Source organism: Artibeus jamaicensis, unplaced genomic scaffold (assembly GCF_021234435.1).
Source record: "Artibeus jamaicensis isolate MK-2021 breed Jamaican fruit bat unplaced genomic scaffold, CSHL_Jam_final contig_519, whole genome shotgun sequence".
In the NCBI taxonomy this organism is placed as follows: Eukaryota; Metazoa; Chordata; class Mammalia; order Chiroptera; family Phyllostomidae; genus Artibeus; species Artibeus jamaicensis.
This window is the reverse complement of record NW_026521871.1, coordinates 22198114-22217489: the sequence shown is the minus strand read 5'-3', so window position 1 is coordinate 22217489 and position 19376 is coordinate 22198114. Positions and strand designations below refer to the sequence as shown.

The window sequence follows — 19376 nt, the reverse complement described above, 5'->3', positions numbered from 1 at the left end:
TGCTGTTTTCTTTGATAAATATTGGGTTGGCCAAAAAGTTCGTTTGCTTTTTTCCACAAGATGGCTCCGTAGCACTTAATTGTCTTTAACTTCATTCAAAACAATTTTGTTAGATTGTGTTGTGACAGTTGTCATATCAGCATGCATTTAAAAAAGTACCAAAATTGGTGAATTTTCATGTAACCATTTTAATATTGAAGATGGAAGAAAATATACAACATTTTCAGCATATCAGGCTTTAATATTTCAAGAAAGGTAAAAACACAACTGAAACAGGCACAAAAAATTGTGCAGTATATGGAGAAGGTACTGTGACTGATTAAACATGTCAAAGTAGTTTGTGACATTCCATGCTGGAACGTCCATAAAATCTTCCATGCTGGAGATTTTATGCTAGACTGTGCTCCATGGTCAAGTAGATCAGTTAAAGCTGTTAGTGATCAAATCAAGACGTTAATTGAAAAAAATCTGTGTTTTCCCACATGGGAGATAGCTGGCATACTCAAAATATCCAAATCAATAAAGTTATTGTTGAAAGAAAATGGAAAATGTGGCCTTTATTTTACTAAATTGACTTTTTGGCCAACCCAATATTTACATTTTTGTAGTTCAGAATTTTCTTCTGTCATTAACTCATAAAGTTGGCTTTTTTAAAAAATTTTTGAGCTACCAGAAATTGAGGTGCCTCAATTATTTTATACTCTGAGTTGCCCAAATGAAGATTCAACAGTGCCATAGCATTTTCTGGAAATGAAATTTGAGCTAGAGATCTGAGAATGTGTACTGGTCTAATATAACTTGTTTGTTTTTTGTTTTTAATATGTGGATATTTTTCTTTTTGTAAAAAAATTATTATAGCATTACAGATAATTCTAATTAATTTTGACCACAGACTCCCTACCCTTCCAGTCTCTTTCCCAAAAGTAATAACTTATCAGTATGGACCATTTATTTTCATATTAGGCACTTAATATGCCAAGAACAGTTAGTGCAAAAGATTGATAAGGAGTTAATTAAAAACTTGAGACTTAAGAACCATTTTACAAAAGAAAATGAAATTATAAAATTGAGGCTTTAAAAGTGTAATATATGAAGATATACCGTTTTCTTTTAAAAATTGAGAAAAAGACAAAAGTAAAACTTTATGTAAGAATATATGCATATTTCCATTTCCAATAAAGATCCTATTAATATTAAAATTAAAACATATATTTTACCTCCTAATGTGTATTTTTTAGTTATTTTAGTCTTCAGAGGAATCTAGGCTTAAACTTTTTAAGATCTACCATCTTTGGACTTCCACCAACATGGAGGCGTAGGTGGAAACACTGTGCTTTCTCACACAACCAAGTTTAAAGACAACAAAGTTTTAGTAACAAAAAAACGTAGCCAAAACAAAGATCTACCATCTTAGTAGACTTCAGCAACTTTTTTTCTTTCACCTGGGTTCAGAACAATATTTGATAAGAGGATTTTACTAGAATGTTACTAGAATATTGCAGTTGTGAATTCCAGTCATGACTATCAGTAACTAGCTGTATGATCTCAAACAAGTTACTGTACCTTCTTAGGCCTAGTTCATCTATAAAATAAGGCTGAATTTAAGATAGCTCTGAGTTGTAATTTCTGCTGGCATGTAGCTCTTAAGTCAAACCTACTGTTTAAAATTTGCCTTAGTAACTGTTTGCATGGCACTGCTTCAGTTATCTACTGCTATGTAATAAACCCCTCCAATAGTGGTTTAGTGGCTTAGTACAGCAACCATACATTTGTTTGTTTATGATACTGTAGGTTGTCAGTTTGGGCAGAGCCAAATTGGATGGTTCTTCTGCTGGTCTCACCTGGGGTCACTAATGAGCAGTTATCTGGGAATGACTGGGCTGAACCATCAGGCTTATATGTCTGATAGTACTGGCTGTTATCTGGGTCTTCCTCTCCACCTGGTATCAGGATTCCAAGACGGTAACCACTACTGCACAGGTGCTTATTAAACCTCTACTTGTGTCACCTCTGCTAATGTCCGTTTGGCAAAAACAAGTGACAATGGCCAAACCCAGAGTCTGTGCTGGAGGGGCCTACACAGTGGCACACACCAAAGAGACTGTTAATATACCAGTCTACCCCAGAGACCAAATTGTATCCACCTAAACCCCATACACTGAGGCATGGAAATATTGCCATTGACTGAATTGCTGTTGCTGATTATCTGCCAGAATTTGTTCAGTCCTATTTCTGGTCCTATTTCATCTTGTATATGCAGTCATACCTGTCACTACTCTTTGTCTACTCTTTCAGCCATTTCTTGTGGTCCAACTAGGAATGGGACTATCGAGATTTTGCCAGTTGGTGATCTGTATCAGGATGAAATTTCTAATAATATGCTGTGTCTAAAAATGTAGCCCAAATATAACATAGTATTTCCAGATGGCAAGAAAATGCTGCATAGAAATAGTGCTGGAAAGCTAAGAATACATTTTTTTTACAGACTAACAAAGATGAGTTTTTTGGCCCACAATTCTTTCATTTCTTTTTGTTTCCTCCCCTTGTATTGACGCGTGTAATATGAAAAAAGAGACATCTATTGAAGAAGATACAAGGAACATTGTACACAGGACAACGCCTTAGTCCCCTTCAAAGTATACACCTTAAACCTCACACAGTTCTCCCAATTGCCATTAGCTGCCCCATTGTATTTTCCTGAATCTCATTGATAGTCTGAAATCTCTTCCTTTTTATAGGTGATTTTAGGTTTAGGAAATACCAGAAGTCACAGGGTGCCAAATCTAGGCTGTAGTGGGGCTGAGTCACCTAAATGATTAGATGTTTCACCAAGACTCTGTACAAGAAGTGAGGCATGAGTGGGTGTGTTGTTGTGATGAAGCTGCCAATCACTAGTTGCCCACAGCTGTGGCCTTTTGAATCATTCAAATAGTTTCTACAGAGGAATGTTCAAATTTAACACAAAATTTGATACAGATTCATTGCTTTATTTGTTCAGTCATTTTGAATGCAACAGCCACACAGTACACATGCTCACTTAACAGCATCTATCACCCCCACTGACTGGTGCAGTAAAGTAATCCTTATTCATGTGTGTTCATTTCAGTTTACTCTCCTTGGCTGCCAGGTTACATGGAGGTCCTGCAAATTGTTCTTGTCATGTTAACAATGGCTGGACTTTTTCCAGACAGACCTTGTATGTTTAGTCTAAGCTTTTTCTGTCAATGAGTTTGTTAGGACAGTGAGGAAATGAAATTATCACCTACAAATAATTTGTTGGGTAGTTTGTTTGGGTAGTAGGTGATTATACTCTCTACACCAAAGATTATTATGAAGATTAAATAGGAAATATGTAAGAATGTCTACTATCTGGTGCATATTCAGTAAGTGTTGGCTTTTTTTTCAGTTCAGCACTCTTTCTGCTGTGTTAGGCTGCCTGCCTTTCACAGCCAATACCTGCCTCTAACTAGGGGTACTCAAAACAACAAGAAAGTGTTTGTATTTCAGAAACTTGTCCTTCCAGTATCTGTCCCTCTCCTCTCCCTCTTCTATATCCCCTTGCCCTTTACCCTCCCCCACCTCTCTCTCATTCATTCTCTTTCTTTCCCTCCCTCCCCCCTTCCTTTCCTCTTTGTTCGATTCCCTAGGACTGATGAACATGTTGCAGGGATCCTAATACCTAATGACTTCAAGTATTTTCCTCTGTCATTCCTACGTAACAGTTTCTCTGACTTCTTGGGATCACTCATGTCCTCCTCTTCCCTGCTTCTTCAGGATGACTAATCTCATGCAACTAAACCTTTACATTTCAGAGACTGACAGCTTAAAAAGGACTTTGATAATAAGGGCTGGCAGTAAAATTGCAAGTTTTTCTCAATTTATGAATGGCTTATTTATGCAGCTGGTCAGAGAAGGGTTTCTCTTTCAGAAGAGAAGAACCATTCAACTCTTTCATGATAATAAGTACCGTGGATACTAAGATATGAAGTAGGAAGAAGAGGGCACGTCCTTCTGGGATTTTGTTTTTTAATCTGTGAACTAAGGATTCTCTTTTGGGAAGGCAGCTGTAACAAAAGATGTATTTTCATGGACATGGAGTTGTGAGTCATAAATAGAACAGGTAGATTCCTACTGTAGTTTTTCGATGCATTATTGGTTAAATAAACTTTGGTTAGGGAAGTTTGGAAATCAAATCCCACTTAAAAAAACAGTGCCACTGTGATTATTTGTTGAATGAGTAAGTGAATCAAACCAGTAAATTTCTAAGTAAACTTCTTTAAAAATGCTATTCTTAAGTTGGGTGCTTGCTTTAGTGATGTTTGTATCTATTATATATACACACAAAGGTACAGCTACATACATGTTCATAAATTATCTATGAAACCAAAAATCCTGGAAATTGTAGACTAGGAATCTTAACCAGGGCTTACCAGCAAGTTTCTGGATGATGGGTAAACCCTCTTAAAATTATACACTAGATAATATCTATGCAGTTCTTCTGAGGAGAGAACATAAAGAATTCATGGATAGACACTAAGATTTTTAAAGAAGGAGATAAGTAGTTCTCAAAAAATAAGAACTTCAGCTATAGGAGGCATAGGTCTATGTCTGTGTGTGTTTATGTGCATACATATGTATGAAGCTGCTGTACATTGCCTTATTTATATCTCTTGTGAAGTCAATAGTAAGTGGGACCACTTTATAGAATCGTGATAATTTGAGTCACTTGTGATGAACAATATTGAATCCTTTGTCATAATTTTGAATCCTAAATCATTCTTGGCATTATATTGATCTGCCAGGAATTTGATGAACTCTATAGGTAAACATATCAAGAGATTTGTATGATATGGCTCTTAATCTAAACTCCTTCAGCAGCACAAAGAATATTTGGGTGTCCCAGTTAATGCTTGAATTCTGTACTTGCTCATAATCTGTATATTCAGTAATGGAAGATTTTTTTTCATTATTTTCTATCTTAAATTCAATGTCCTCTAAAGGCTGAAATATATTATTTTCCTAATGTTATTTCCTATTATATTTGAATGAATTGTAAATGCTATATATTTACATGAAGATTTTGACCTTCACATGAGATTTCATCCAATATATTTATAAGAAATTTGGAAAGAGTCATGCTTGTCATGAGGGCTAATTTCTTAATTTAACAATTTTACAGATGTTAATAAATATAGCTGATAAATTTTCAGTAGTTCTCTTTTGGGCTGCCACTCTAATGAAAGTAAAAGTAGCTATATATTAACATTTTCCTTAAAAGATCATACACTTATACAGGTAGTCTTCATAGTTTGAGTTTCAGTCATGACTGGAAAGATAAGCTTATCAAAAATTTTAATATAGCCCTGGCTGGTGTGTGACTCAGTGGACTGAGGGGACCGAGTGCCGGCCCCTGAACCGAAAGGTTGCCAGTTCAATTCCTGGTCAGGGCACATGCCTGAGTTGTGGGCTAGGTTCCCAGTTTGGGGGTGTGTGAGAGGCAACCAATAGATGTTTCTCTTGCACATTGATGTTTCTTTCTCCTTCCCTTCTCCTCTCTCTAAAAATAAAATCTTGAAAAAAAATTTTTTAATATGGCCCTGACCAGTGTGAGTCATTTGGTTGGGCATCATCCTGTGAAGCGATGTGTCATAGGTTTGATTCCCTGTCAGGGCATGTGCCTGGGTTTGCAGGTTCGATCCCCAGGTCAGGGTGCGTGTAAGAAGCAACTGATGGATGTTTCTCTCCCTGTTCTCCCTCCCTTCCCTTCTCTCTAAAAATAAATAAATAGCCCTGGCTGGTGTAGCTCAGTGGATTGAGTACCAGACTGCAAACCAAAGAGTCACCAGTTTGATTCCCAATCAGGACACATGCCTGGGTTGTGGGCCAGGTCCCCAGTAGAGGGTGTGTGAGAGGCAACCACACATTGATGTTTCTCTTCCTCTCTTTCTCCCTCCCTTCCCCCTCTCTAAAAATAAAGAAAATCTTTTTATAAAATTAAATAAAATCTTTAAAAATTTAATTTGGTTAAACATTTTAATTTATAGCTTTATTGAGGTATAATTCACATGCCATAAAACTCTACCCTTTTATTTTTATTTTTTAATTTATTTTAATTAAAACTCACCCTTTTAAAGTGTACCATAGGCCCCGACCAGGTAGCTCAGTTGGTTAGAGCATCGTCCTGATACACCAAGATTGCTGGTTTGATCCCTAGTCAGGGCACATACAAGAATGCATATATTAGTAGAATAACAAATCAATGCTTCTCATTCACACTCAAATTAATAAATAAAAATTTAAAAATAAAGTGTACCATACAGTGGTCTTTAGTGTATTATTGGAGTTGTGCAACCATCACCATAATTAATTCCAGAATAAAATTTCAAAGATAGTCTTTATTTGTTTTCCTGTTTTGCTTTTCCTTTTCACTTTATACACAAAAACTGACATACTGTTTTCTAAAAGTTTTCATATGTTGAACTAAAAAACCAGCATAGGTCGTAAGTGAAAGATATTCTTGAAGTATAATTAGGGCACTTAAAATGAAAATTCTTGTTTGATAGGAGAAAGAAAACTTTTTGACTGTTAGTGTATATCCTTCGTTGAAGCTTTTGTGTAGAATCTTCAAATAAATTGTCAGTCATATGCAAAACTGTTATCTACTTCTTAAAACTTGAATTGAGGAAGGAAATACTTTGCACCAACATGGCAAATACTTCATTATAATAAGAACATTTGTTTCTTCCTCTTCATACTGCTTTATTCATTGTATTGTATCTTTCTCAGAGGCAGAAGGTCTTTCAGGAGCTGCCTTGATTTTGTGTGTGTATGTGCATTGAAGCAGCATAAGCAGTGTTTGCAATATTTTGATAAAAGCAAACTTTGAACAAAATTATTGCTTCAATTGCCCATAATTTTCAAGTTAATTTTCAATATTGTTAGTGATATATAATGTTTTTTATTTTTCTCTTAACTGGGGTTTATAAACTCTTATTAAATGCAGATATAAAACATAGTTTTTATTCATAGCATTAAAGAATTGGAAGGATTAGTTTACATTATCATTGTATAAATGCATTGACAGTACTTTTTACACTGATTGTACTTTGGGTGAAAACTGAATCTGAGTAAGTACCAAAAAATGCAGTTGCATGTAAATACAACTGAATTTTTGTTAAACCCCGATTCAAAATGACCTAGAGGAGGGCCTGCCAAAGGACGAGGAAAAACAGCACATTTTATTCTTTAGAATATAGAAAACTACTTTGTAAAGGTGAATTTTTAATATCAATAGGTATGTTGTTTTTAAATGTTTTCTACAAAGTATTATATATAATAGTATTAAGGATTATACGAAATGTTTCTTCATATTCTTGTACTTATTTCTTATAGGAAAAGTAGCCATCAAAAAAGAAGACTTGTGTAACCACAGTGGTAAAGAAACTTGGTTTTCACTACAGCCTGTTGACTCCAATTCAGAAGTTCAGGTAATAAATATTAAGACTTGTGATATAAGTGATATAGGAGACTGTCACACAAGAAAATGAGTGAAAACAGATTATACTAGTTCATATACTTACAACTTATTACATCTTATTTTAAATTCTGGCACCATATATTTTAGACATTTGATTAATAAGTAGCTAGAAGGAAGTGTCTTGCCACATGAATTCAAGAATAACACACATGCTTGTATGTATGTGGGGAAGTTATATTGGGAGGTTTTTTCCCCCTTTGTTCTTTTGTATCAGTCACAGGAGCAAATTATTAAAGTTTATTTAGATGGGGGTAAGGGGGGAAGTTTTATTTATTTTTTAAAAGATTTATTTATTTATTTTTAGAGAGAACAGGAGGGAGGGAGAAAGAGAGGGAGCAAAACATGGATGTGAGAGAGAAACCTTTATTGGTTGCCTGTTTATCACATGCCCTCTTGCATGGAACTGGAGACACATGCCCTGACTGGTATTGAACTGGTGACCTGTTGGTTTGTGGAATGACAAACTCAACCAACTGAGCCACACTGGTCAGGGCTAGATGCAGAAAAAGTTTTAAAGGAAGAATGTATTTTATTAACTATGACTTTGAGGAGAATTTCTAGATGTCTGTGACTTTATCTATTCTGACCAGGATGCTTTTACTTTACTTTCTAGTAAAGTAGACCTAGGAAAATGCTGTTCATTCAAAACCATGCCTGAGCTCACCATATAGCACCTTTATTCTCATACCTGTCCTTCCTATTGTTCACTTTTCCCTTATTTCAAAGGGGATCATTACTCTTTTTAAAGCTTTTCTTTCCTCTTGCAAAAATTAGAGGTTTTACAAATTCTGTGTGTAAGTAAAGACAGATATTTAGCCATGTGTCGTACTTTCTATTTGTTTCTGGAAAATCTGAGCTTTTCTTAGAAATTGTTATTTCTATTTAAAAAGAATCCTTTTTTAAATAACCCTGTTTATTTATAAATATGATAAGGATTGTAAAACCATTTCCTGAAGGCATAATTGCAAGCAGAATTCCTCCTCTCTAAAAGCTATAATTTGCTACTGTGACTCAAGTTTAAGAGAAGAAAAAAGTGCTGTGCACATACCCACAGATATTTGCAAATAAAGTGCCTGTGTCTCTATTTCCTCCTAATCTCTCAAGCATTCGCTTTGATTAAATTCTCTGAAAATTAAGTACTGGTATACTAAAACCTCTTCTTACGTACAAAATATAATTTCAGATTTTCCTGTTTTAGCTATTGTACCCCATTTTAAGGTTCTTTCCCTTCCATTTGACAATTACTGTTATTCAGATCCCAATCGTACAGTATGGTAAATGATCTAGGTGACAGGCAAAGTGATGAAGTAGCAAGGGCTTTAAACTATAAGTTAGAAAATTTAGGTCCTAATTTTCATATGCGGTTACTTTACTGACCTTGAATTTTATTTCTATAAAATGGAAATAAAAGTTGTCATGTTGGATCACATGATATGAAATTTAAGTGAAATATAGATACCTTCAAGAGTATTTTGAAAGCTGTTCAATGCTATCTAAATGTAAAATATCTGTTTACTCCCAGTTGATCAGGTGGCCATTTCCCTAATACACCTTTATGAAAAGGCAGATATGAAAGTTTTAAATTAAAGTTTTAACAAAAAGCAAGGTAACAATAGGCTTTAAGAATTTGGTCTAAAATGAAATTTGAGGGTTATTTTAAGATGCAGTTAATAAAATCCATTCTTATGACCAATGTAAATTTTCTAAAGTATTTAAGTACCTTGGCTCTCAAAAAGTAGAAATGCCTTTATAATAATACTCTTTATATAATTCATAAATGGCTACTAAGTAACAGGCTTTTATTTGATGGTATATATAAAACTCATTACTGGAAGATGAAAAGTCTAGCATTTAACTGTTAGATATAATGTCAACATTTATTTGCTGTGAGTTATTTTCATAAATGAGTATAATCTTTATAGCTCTTTTTTAAAAAATGATACTTAGTATTTAAAAGATTTAATGAGTATTGGAAGTAAAATTTAGGAGCTAGGAAGAATGCATAACACTTTTCAGGTTCTTGTAAGTACCATTGGGAATATTCTTGTTTGGCCCCAAAACTGATCTAGGAATACTAAATTAACTTTGTGAGTCTAGAAACTTAGGAAAGCAGTCTGTAATTCATACAAATCTTATTTTAATAAGTCATTCACTTGCATAACTTTTATAAAATTTTACAAAAATATCATGGGTATGCAAGTTATTAATGGGGCCATAGGAAAAAGCTATATAAGACAGACTGAGTTCAGCAGGAATTCCATCTAATAATTACTATTAGTAATTGTAACAGTTTATACCAAGCACAGTACTAAGTATTTAATATACATGATCTCATGTAATCCTCAAATTTGTGTTATGAGGTATAGGTAGCATTATCTCCATTTTACAGATACAGAAAATAGTTTCATAGAGGTTAAATAATATCTCTAAAGTCACATCACTAATTAAGTGTAGGAACCATGATTACAGTAGAGATCTGGTGTGATTCTAAAACTCTTAACCATAGTGCTTTACTGTGTTTCATTATTCTATACTATTGGCCATAAAAAGGCCTCAACAGAGATTAGGAGTATCTCTTAGGGAACATCTGAGTATAAGGTACAGAAGAAGCCTACTGAAATAAACTCAAAGAAAAAGGAAGAGGCATTCAAAGGTTCCTAGGAAACTTCTTGGAGTATAATTACAGAAACTTCAATTTAACCAGTAGGAGTTAGAAAGTTGTCAGCCATTTACAGAAGAGCTGCATCTTAAGTAGAGGCTGACCTCTATTCTTATAATGAATAGATGCAGGTTACATAGTCAAAATTGCTTTTGGAAGACTTTTCATAAAGTACAATAAAATGTTGGGTATTTGGTTTCTGATTGACCACTACATAAAACAGCTGGCTTGCATATAAGGCCATGATGAAGTTAAAATATATACTGTATCCTGAAACTTCCACTCATTGAGCAATAGATGCTGCAAGAGGCACATGGGAACTGAGATCCACTAATTCATTTCTCCGTACTCTTATGCTCACTGTGCTCATTGAATATAAGTGCTCACTGTTTCAATATTATTATTTTCTTTCTCTTTCATTTTGTAATGTGAATAATTAATGTTTTCTATCTTTCATTTTATTACTCACTTTGCAAAATGAAAGAGAAAGGAAAAATACTGTATGATGAGATTCCATTGTATTCTTTTTGTATGTGCAATGAGACTATGTCTCTCCCTTTTCTTCATTAAGTAACATCTAATCTCTTGCGCACGCGCGCGCACACACACACACACACACACACACACACACACGGGCACATTAGCCTTTGACACGACCGTATAGCCAAATAGCAGCCTTACTCTCTTAAGATCTCATTTCTCTGCCACAATTTAGAGATTTTGGCCAAATGTGGGTCACATGTCCACTGCAGTCTGATTTGATATGACTGGGGGTAAAGTCACTGTACAGAAGTCTGTTTTGGACTTTGGGTAGACATGTTCCCCATGAAAGGGATTTGGGTAGAGAAGTGATTGGTATCTCTACTTCAAAGGGAAAAAGATGTTTGATTTCCTATTGGTACCACTAGCAGGCACTTGTACCCAAAATAGTTGCTATCCTATACTTGTTCAAGGATCTTCATCTGTGAAATGAGAACTTCAGTATAAAGGATTCCCTTCAATTTCAGTAACATGAGAAAACATAATTTAGCCCTGAAATGAAAAGATTCCAATAGTAATAAAATGGGTTGTTGAAAATTTACTAAGAACCTCTTACTTGGACTTGTTTCCCAGATGTTTTATTACTGCTTTTAATAATGTTAATTATTTTTAATTTTTTCAAACATTGAAGATACTAACATTTCATAAGCACACTATCTAACACTTTGGCTGTTTTTCTGTATTGAACTATTTTCTTCTCAACCCACTCTAAGCTACCCACAGCTGGTCAGAGAGAGGGCGAGCACAAACGGCTCTCACTGACATTATACCTATGACTTGTGTCAGTAAGTCTAGTGGACATTTTTCAGTCCTTCTCTTACATGACTTTCCAGCAGCTTTTGATATTGTTGAGCACTCTCCTTTTTCAAGCAATCTCATCTTTAGTTTCTGGTCATCATCTTACTTCACTTGGTGTCTTTTCCCCATATTCTCTGGCACATAAATGAAGTTAATATGGGTTGGTGTTGGTGCCTCTTCCTTTAAATTCTCTTTGGCTTCAGCGATCTGCATCTATGTCATTAGCTATTTGGTCTTGGAACGCATAACAAACTAAGTATTTTTCCTTTATTTCTTAGGTGCTATGATAAGGAAATGCCTTTACATAAAACCGATGAAACCAAATCTCTCATATGGAGAAGTTGGTGCTCTCATTAACGGAAGGGTGTTTGTCTCACACAACTTGTACAAGCAGTAAATCCAGATACACTGTCAATCACATCCTTTTGATGTAATTACTTAGTTAATAAGTCTTTACCAATAAGCTCATCTTGAATTTCTGTATCATGCCATAAGTGATTGTTTTATAATATTTCTTTTGAAATATGGCCTCTGCCTTCCCACCTTAAACAAGCATTAAAGAAATGCATCAATTATAGCTAATAATAGAAGTTTGGGGTTTTTTACATACCATTAAGACATTGAATATTGCAGGCTGATTTTTGTTAATTCATTTGTAAATTTGTTAACATGAAATAATAAAGGAATGAGATTTCTAGATCCTAATACTTCTCTAAGAAGAAAAAATAAACCTATCTATATATAAATAAGAGACAGTAATATCTTTAGTTTTTTTTATCTGACAGGTAGTTGTGTCCAAAATGATTTATAGATTTAATTACTATATATGAAGACATCTGTCAGAAATCTATTAGTTTGGATATTTTCCCTTCTTATAAAAAATGTATTTTACCACTTGAAATAGACAGAGTTCTCTTATGTGGAATATTGTTAAAATTTAGTGTTTTGTGAGAAAAACTAAAAGAATGTTTAGACTCAAGAGGATTTAAATGCATGCATTTGTATGCACTGTATTATGCTCACATGCCTACATTCATCTGAGCTTCCCAAACTCTATGGAGAAATTCACATATCTTCTCTCTAGGGTTCTAAGAATAACATAATTTAAAATTAAAATAATCATAGATTTTTCTGTGACATTTTTATAAAAGTAATTGAAATAAAGTTGATATATTGAATATTAAACCTTTAGATAGTACCAGGGTAATACAATTTCCTAAATATGCTAATACAAATTGGTGTGATGCAGTTGCATACACCAACCTAATTAATGCTATGGAATACATATAGAATAGTATCTTCCAAGAATGTGGTTTTAATTAAAAGTAGGGAGTATAGTACCTGAAATTTGATTTTCCAGTGTTTTCTGACATATATAAATGCTGTATTATTTTGTCATTGAATCTCCCTTAGATATTGGATAAGTAGTTGTAGACCAGATCACATTACATGTTTCTGATCAAACATAATTCCTTGTTAGTCTTACTGTTTCTTAGTTGTAGGCTATACTTTTTTTTTTCATTACTTCTAGGATTTTCTCTTTATCTTATACTTTCACACTTAACTATCCTGTGCCTATGAATGGTTTTCTTTATATTCTATTTGAGTGTTCCTGGGGGCTCTTGAATCTTTGCCTTATATCATTGTTCAGTTTTGGAAAATTCCAGGCAATTATCTCTTTATCTGTTTTTTTCCTCCCTATTCTTTCTTCTCTCTCCTGAGACTATAACTGCATGAGTAATAGACCATTTTGCTATGCCCCTTATTCTCTCTTTCTCTGCTTCATTTGTGGATATTTTCTACTGACTAATTTATCTCCCATTTACTTGTCCTTTTTTTTAGCTGTGGATAATCTTATGTTGAATACATCCTCATTTTGGTCATTTTACTGCTTAATTCTAAATGTTTCATTGATACATTTTATAGTGTCCACTTAACTGCTTGGTTTTTTTCTTTTTTTTTTTTTTTTAATATTTTTAAATGGCTTTTTAACCTCTGTCAGTTAACTCCAACATCTACATCTCGTGTAAGTCTACTGCTTTTTGTCAAGTTTTTTTTGTTTTTGGTGTTCTGGCATGCTTAGTAATTTCTGATGGAGTGCTAGACACTGAAATATGAAATATTTTAGAGATAATTTGAAGCCCTGGATATTTTGTTTATTTACTTTTGCTTTTGGCATAGGGGTAGATTAGAGACATTTTACCTTATTCCAGTTAGGGATTCAACTAATTTCAGGCTAGGTTTTAGTCTTCGTAAGGGCTGGTTTATGTTGTTCATTCTTACAACTCAGGCATAGTCTTTTAGAGGTTCCAACAGAAAGCCTGGGTGTTTACAATCTTGGTGGACCCTGGACTGTAATTTTTATCTGCTTAGCATCATGAGACTGTGGAAAGCTTTGATTAAGTTTAGCATCTCCAGTCACTGCTGAAGTTAGGAAATCCCTAACTTCAACAAGCTTCTTCAGTGGGCTCACCAGCAGCTCCTGTTTTTATATCTCATTGGCCAAAACTGTATCATATGGCTATCATTATCCACTATCCCTGGCTTCAAAGGATATGTTTTGCTGAACTCATAACTGCCCTTTCAAAAAACAGCAACAAAAAACTTGTTTTACTACAATCCAAATATACAAAACAATAACAGATGTAAGTAAAAATGAACTTTTGTGTGAATGTATTAAACAATACCAAGTACATTTCCTACAGTGTTTACAGATTTAGGTTTCTGACCCTGAAAAGTAGCTTCAAGTAATTTAATAAACTTTTTGTTCATGTTTCCTTAATAAAAAGTAACACACATTGGTAGTAGAAACTTAAAAAAATCTAAATGAACAGTTTAAAAAATCTGAAATCCTACCAACAAAAGGTAACCTCTATCAATGTTTTAGTAGATGGACTTGTAGTAATTTTGTATAGTGGTATGTATAGAGTATATTTCATTTTTATAAATTAAACTTATATACCCTATTTTGCAACTTGTTTTTTTTACTAAGTATTATGCACGTATTTCCATGTTAAAGTATACAATGAGGTAGTGTTTTACAGTTTAGAAATTACACTTTACTAACTCATGCTTTTTAATTTTAGTGGTCCACACTAGTAGTATGTGTCTTGTCTCCTGTTCTATACCCGCTCTTTTCTTGACCAGGTTAATACACAATCACGCTATTGTTGACTAATACCAAAGGAATGTCACGTCTACAGCCAGTGGGAGTAATGAATATGTTCTGTAGGCTCTGACTCAATGACAATGATTCCTGGTGGAATCCTATTAAATATCTTTTTATTTCTAGGCTTTACTTGATACAGTGCTATGATTTTTAGTTGTGAATGAAATTATACTTTTTCTCTATTCTAACAGTTTTTATTGTCCTAGAAATAGAGATTCTGTACAACTGTCTTAGAGATAGTTGGTAGTGCCTTATTAGCATACAATTTCTACCATAAAATGCACACAGGTAAAATAGTAAAACTGCTTTGAGATGCAAGTGTTGGTACAGTTGGCTAGGCTCATTAAGTGACACGTACATGCTTGTGTGACAACAAACATGATTAAAAATTCTACTTGGGTAATACTGCATATTACTACAGATCATGAATCTCTTCAAAGTCACTCATGAATAGCAGGGGTTGCAGATATTAAGTGCAGGACTAAAAAGACATATTTTATAAATTATATATGATGTCATAAATATTTGTGCCTAGATTTTTAATGGAAGATTTGTTTAATTCTAAATCCATCTAACTGATAATTTTTCTATCACTGGTGCCTTTCTTTAGAGCTTAGCTTTCTCATGCAAACTTTTGGGTTGAGACCCATCAATACTTACTGCTTATCACTTACTATCTATCTAACCTTGAGCTTTGTGTGTAGTAGATCTCAGATTTATTCTTGTGTAACAAATTCCCTTAAAATAGTGAGGTTGATTCAGGTTAGATTTCTGTGAAAGGATACTGGGAAGGGGTTGTTCCAAAAAGCAACAGTGACTAGATAATGAACTTTATTGCCTTTAATGAAACTACTTACATCATCAGCCCCTAAACATCACAGCCCTGAAATATCCAGTTGGCACTGTGGGAATTTGTCTTTTTGTCAGCTGGGTGGAGGTAATCTAGCACTGGATTCTTAACTAGTTCAGAATGGCTCATAACCACTTTAGAATTGCTCATCACCAGTGGCAGAGTAGAAATACCAAAGTTCGGATTGCATTATTCCCAAACCTTTGTTTCTTATGACACTGATACTTTGTTTTAAATTTATACTACTGAGTTTTTAAAAATCCCTATTAATAGCTATTTAAGAAAGTATTCCGTTGTTTTCAGTATGTCACTTTTTTTTAATTTTAAAAATTATGTTTTAATGATTATACTATTACAGTGTTCCCAATTTTTCCTTTGTCCCTCCACCCAGCACCCCCCACTCCCTCAGGCAACCCTGCACCCTTGTCCATGGGTCATGCATGTAATTTCTTTGGCTACTCCATTTCCTACACTGTACTTTACACCCCCATAGCTATTCTGTAACTACCTAGTTGTACTTCTTTTTTCCTAAGTATATTTTATTGATTATGCTATTACAGTTTTCTCGATTTTCCCCCCTTAATCCCCGCTTTGCCCTGTATCCCCCAAAACTCCAGCTTCCCCCCACCCCTTAATTCATGTCCATTGGTTGTACAGGTAAGTTCTTGACTTCTGTTTCCTATACCATTATGCTTCTTATTCCCTGTACTGCCCCCATTCTTTCCCTTCCCCTCCCCACTGAAAACCCTCCATGTAATCTCCATTTCTGTGACTCTGTTCCTGTTCAAGTTATTTAATTTTTGTTTTTTGTTTTGTTTTTTAGGTTCAATTGTTGATAGTTGTGTTTATTGCCATTTTACCATTCATAGTTTTTGATCTTCTTCCATTTCTTAAATAAGTCCCTTTAACATTTCATATAATAAGGGCTTGGTGATGATAAACTCCTTTAACTTGACCTTATCTGGGAAGCACTTTATCTGGCCTTCCATTCTAAGTGATAGCTTTGCTGGATAGAGTAACCTTGAATGTAGGTCCTTGCCTTTCATGAGTTATACTTCTTTTCAGCCCCTTCTTGCCTGCAATCTTTCTTTTGAGAAAATAGCTGACAGTCTTATGGGAATGCCTTTGTAGGTGACTGTCTCCTTTCCTCTTGCTGCTTTTAAGATTCTCTGTCTTTAATCTTGGGTAACTTAATGATGATGTACCTTTGTGTGTTCCTCCTTTGAGTCCAATTTCTTTGGGACTCTCTGGGCTTCCTGGACTTTCTGGAAGTCTATTTCCTTTGCAAGATTGGGGAAATTTTCCTTCATTATTTGTGCATATTAGTTTTTAACTTCTTGCTCTCATTCTTCTCTTTCTGGCACCCTTGTGATTTGGATATTGGAATGTTTAAAGTTGTCCCAGAGGTTCTGAAGCCTCTCCTCATTTTTTTAAATATTTATTTATTCTGTTCTGGTTGGATGTTTATTTCTTCCTTTTGTTCTACATCCTTGATTTGAGGCCCAGTTTCCTTCCCTTCATTGTTGGTTCCCTGTATATTTTGCTTTATTTCACTTTGGGTTACCTTCATTCTTCCATTTTGTGACCCGGATTGCAAAGTGAAATGAGCATCCTGATTACCAGTGTTTTAAACTCTGCATCAGATAGGTTGGCTACCTCCTTGTCACTTAGTTCTTTTTCTGGAGTTCTGATCTGTTGTTCTATGTGGGCCATATTTCTTTGTCTCTGCACACCTCTTATGTTACAGTAGTGCTGTGGAGCCTTAGGTATTTGCCAGGGCGGGGCAACCCTCTTTGCTGCATTGTGCCGCTGTCTGTGGGGGAGGGGCCGGTGAGAAAATAATGGCTCCTTTGCTCGGCTCTATCCCCATTTTCCAGGGAACTCTGTCTTGTGAGACTGGGAGTTTCCCCCGACCTGGCAACCCCAGGGCACAGTTTATAGCTAGCTTGAGTCTTTAGTTTCCCATTCAGCCAGCCCTGCCTCGCTGCCACTTTGCAAGGGTCCTCTCCGCCTCCCCAGCTACTCAGTTCTGCCCTCCTAGCTGTCTGATGGAGTGTTTCTTTTAACTCCTTGGTTGTTGGAGTTCCACGCAGTTTGATTTCTCTGGCACTTCTGGTAATTTACTGTTTTTAGATTGGTTGTTACTCTCCTTTTGGTTGTGTGAGGAAGCAAAGGGTTTCTACCTATACCTCCATCTTGGCAGTAATTCGATTGGAGCTTTTTTAAAAAAAAGTTTTAAAAATAGTTAACTTGTAACAGTACTCTTACCTTTGGCTCTAGCCAGTGGCTTCTGCTACGTGTGTCTGAGTGACCATCGCTGATGCAGAGGTGTGCAGGCTCCCAATCAGAACACTTCCGGAACTGGTTAGTCCCTGCGGTGTGCTCATAATCTATAAATTAGGACAAAGAAAATAATATTCTTAGTTATTAAAGAAAGCCTGCAGGCACAAAATGTTGACTGCTAACCTACGTACAAGGAGGAAACTTTATTGCCTAAAATGCACTTAATATCAGTCATCTAAAATACGAACAATACCTCTGATTTCTTTATATGAAACAAAGCACAGTACCCTTGCCTCACTCCCGCCGTCCGCCACTTTGCCGCGCGGGTCCCCTAAGCCAGCCCCGCCTCATGCCCACGGTCTACTGCCGAGCCGCGGTCCCCCGCCATGCCGCAGGTCCCCTAAGCCAGCCCCACCTCTCTCCCGCGTTCCCCCCGCCATGCTGTGGGCCCCCTAAACCAGCCCTACCTCGCTCCATGGTCCCCTAAGCCAGCTCCACCACATGCCCGCGGTCCCCCGCCGTGCCGCGGTTCCCTGCCGTGCCGCAGGTCTCTTAAGCCAGCCCCGCCTTGCTCCCGCGGTCCCCCGCCGTGCTACAGGTACCCTAAGTAAGCCCCACCTCGCTCCCGTGGTCTCCCGCCATGCTGTGGGTCCCTAACCCAGTCCCACCTCGCTCCGTGGGTCCCTAAACCAGCCCCACCTCACACCCGCGGTCCGCGGCCGTTGCCACGAGTCCGCTAGGCCACCTCCGCCTAGTGGCCGTGGTCCGCCGCCCTGCCGTGGGCCCCCCTAAGCCAGCCCCCCTCGCTGCCGTGGTCCCCTCGCTGCCGTGGTCCCCCCGCCATACCTCGGGCCCCCTGAGCCAGCCCCGCGGTCCACAGCCATTGCCGCGAATCCCCTAAGCCACCTCCGCCTCGTGGCCGTGGTCCGCCGCCCTGCCGTGGGCCCCCTAACCCAGCCGCCCTCGCTGCCGTGGTCCCCCGCCATACCTCGGGCCCCCTAAGCCAGCCCCGCCTCACAGCTGTGGTCCGCCGCCATGCTGCGGGTCCCCTAAGCCAGCTCCGCCTCACGCCCACGGCCTGCCGCCATGCCGCGGTCCGACCCCGTGCCGCGGTCCGACACTGTGCCGCGGGTCCCCTAAGCCAATGTCGCCTCACGCTTGCGGTCCCCTGCCGTACCTCAGATGCCCTAAGCCAGCGCCCTGTCGCTCCCGCCCTCTGCTGCAGTGCCTACGTCGGCTGTGCCCCGGGTCTTCTAAGCCGGCCCCGCCTCGTTCCCGGGGTCCTCTGCGGTGCCCGGTCCCCCGTGCTAGCCCCGCCTCGCTGACACGTCTGCTGCCCTGCCCCCTCGGCCCTCCACCTCGCCCTGCGGTCCTCTGCCCATCTTCATCTCTCCTACCTCTCTCTTACTGGTCTGGTGAATGTTTCTTTAACTCCTGGTTTATCAGAGTTCCATGCAGTTTAATTTTCTAGCATTTCTGGTTGTTTATTGTTTTTAGATTGGTGGTTATCTGCTTTTGGTTGTGCGAGGCAGTGAAGGGT

General features: G+C 37.1%; 1 protein-coding gene and 1 long non-coding RNA gene across 4 annotated transcripts in view; one reads left to right on the top strand and one right to left on the bottom strand.

Annotated features, from left to right (window-relative positions):
• LOC119044848 (uncharacterized) overlaps positions 1-19109 on the bottom strand; it is a 79817-nt gene extending 60708 nt beyond the window's left edge. For both annotated transcript variants that reach the window (XR_005081684.2, XR_005081685.2), the window contains exons 1-2: positions 19014-19109; positions 17822-17943 (exon numbers count right to left, since the gene is read on the bottom strand). This is a non-coding gene — a long non-coding RNA (uncharacterized LOC119044848). The remainder of the gene's footprint in view (positions 1-17821; positions 17944-19013) is intronic.
• RASA2 (RAS p21 protein activator 2) overlaps positions 1-19376 on the top strand; it is a 119872-nt gene that overhangs the window by 33821 nt on the left and 66675 nt on the right. Inside the window, exon 4 of one of the 2 annotated variants that reach the window (XM_037139388.2) lies at positions 7393-7487. In XM_037139388.2, coding sequence (XP_036995283.2) covers positions 7393-7487 — 95 coding nt within the window. Of the gene's footprint in view, positions 1-7392; positions 7488-19169; positions 19247-19376 lie in introns of those variants that run through there. The other variant, XM_037139389.2, reaches the window with a different exon arrangement.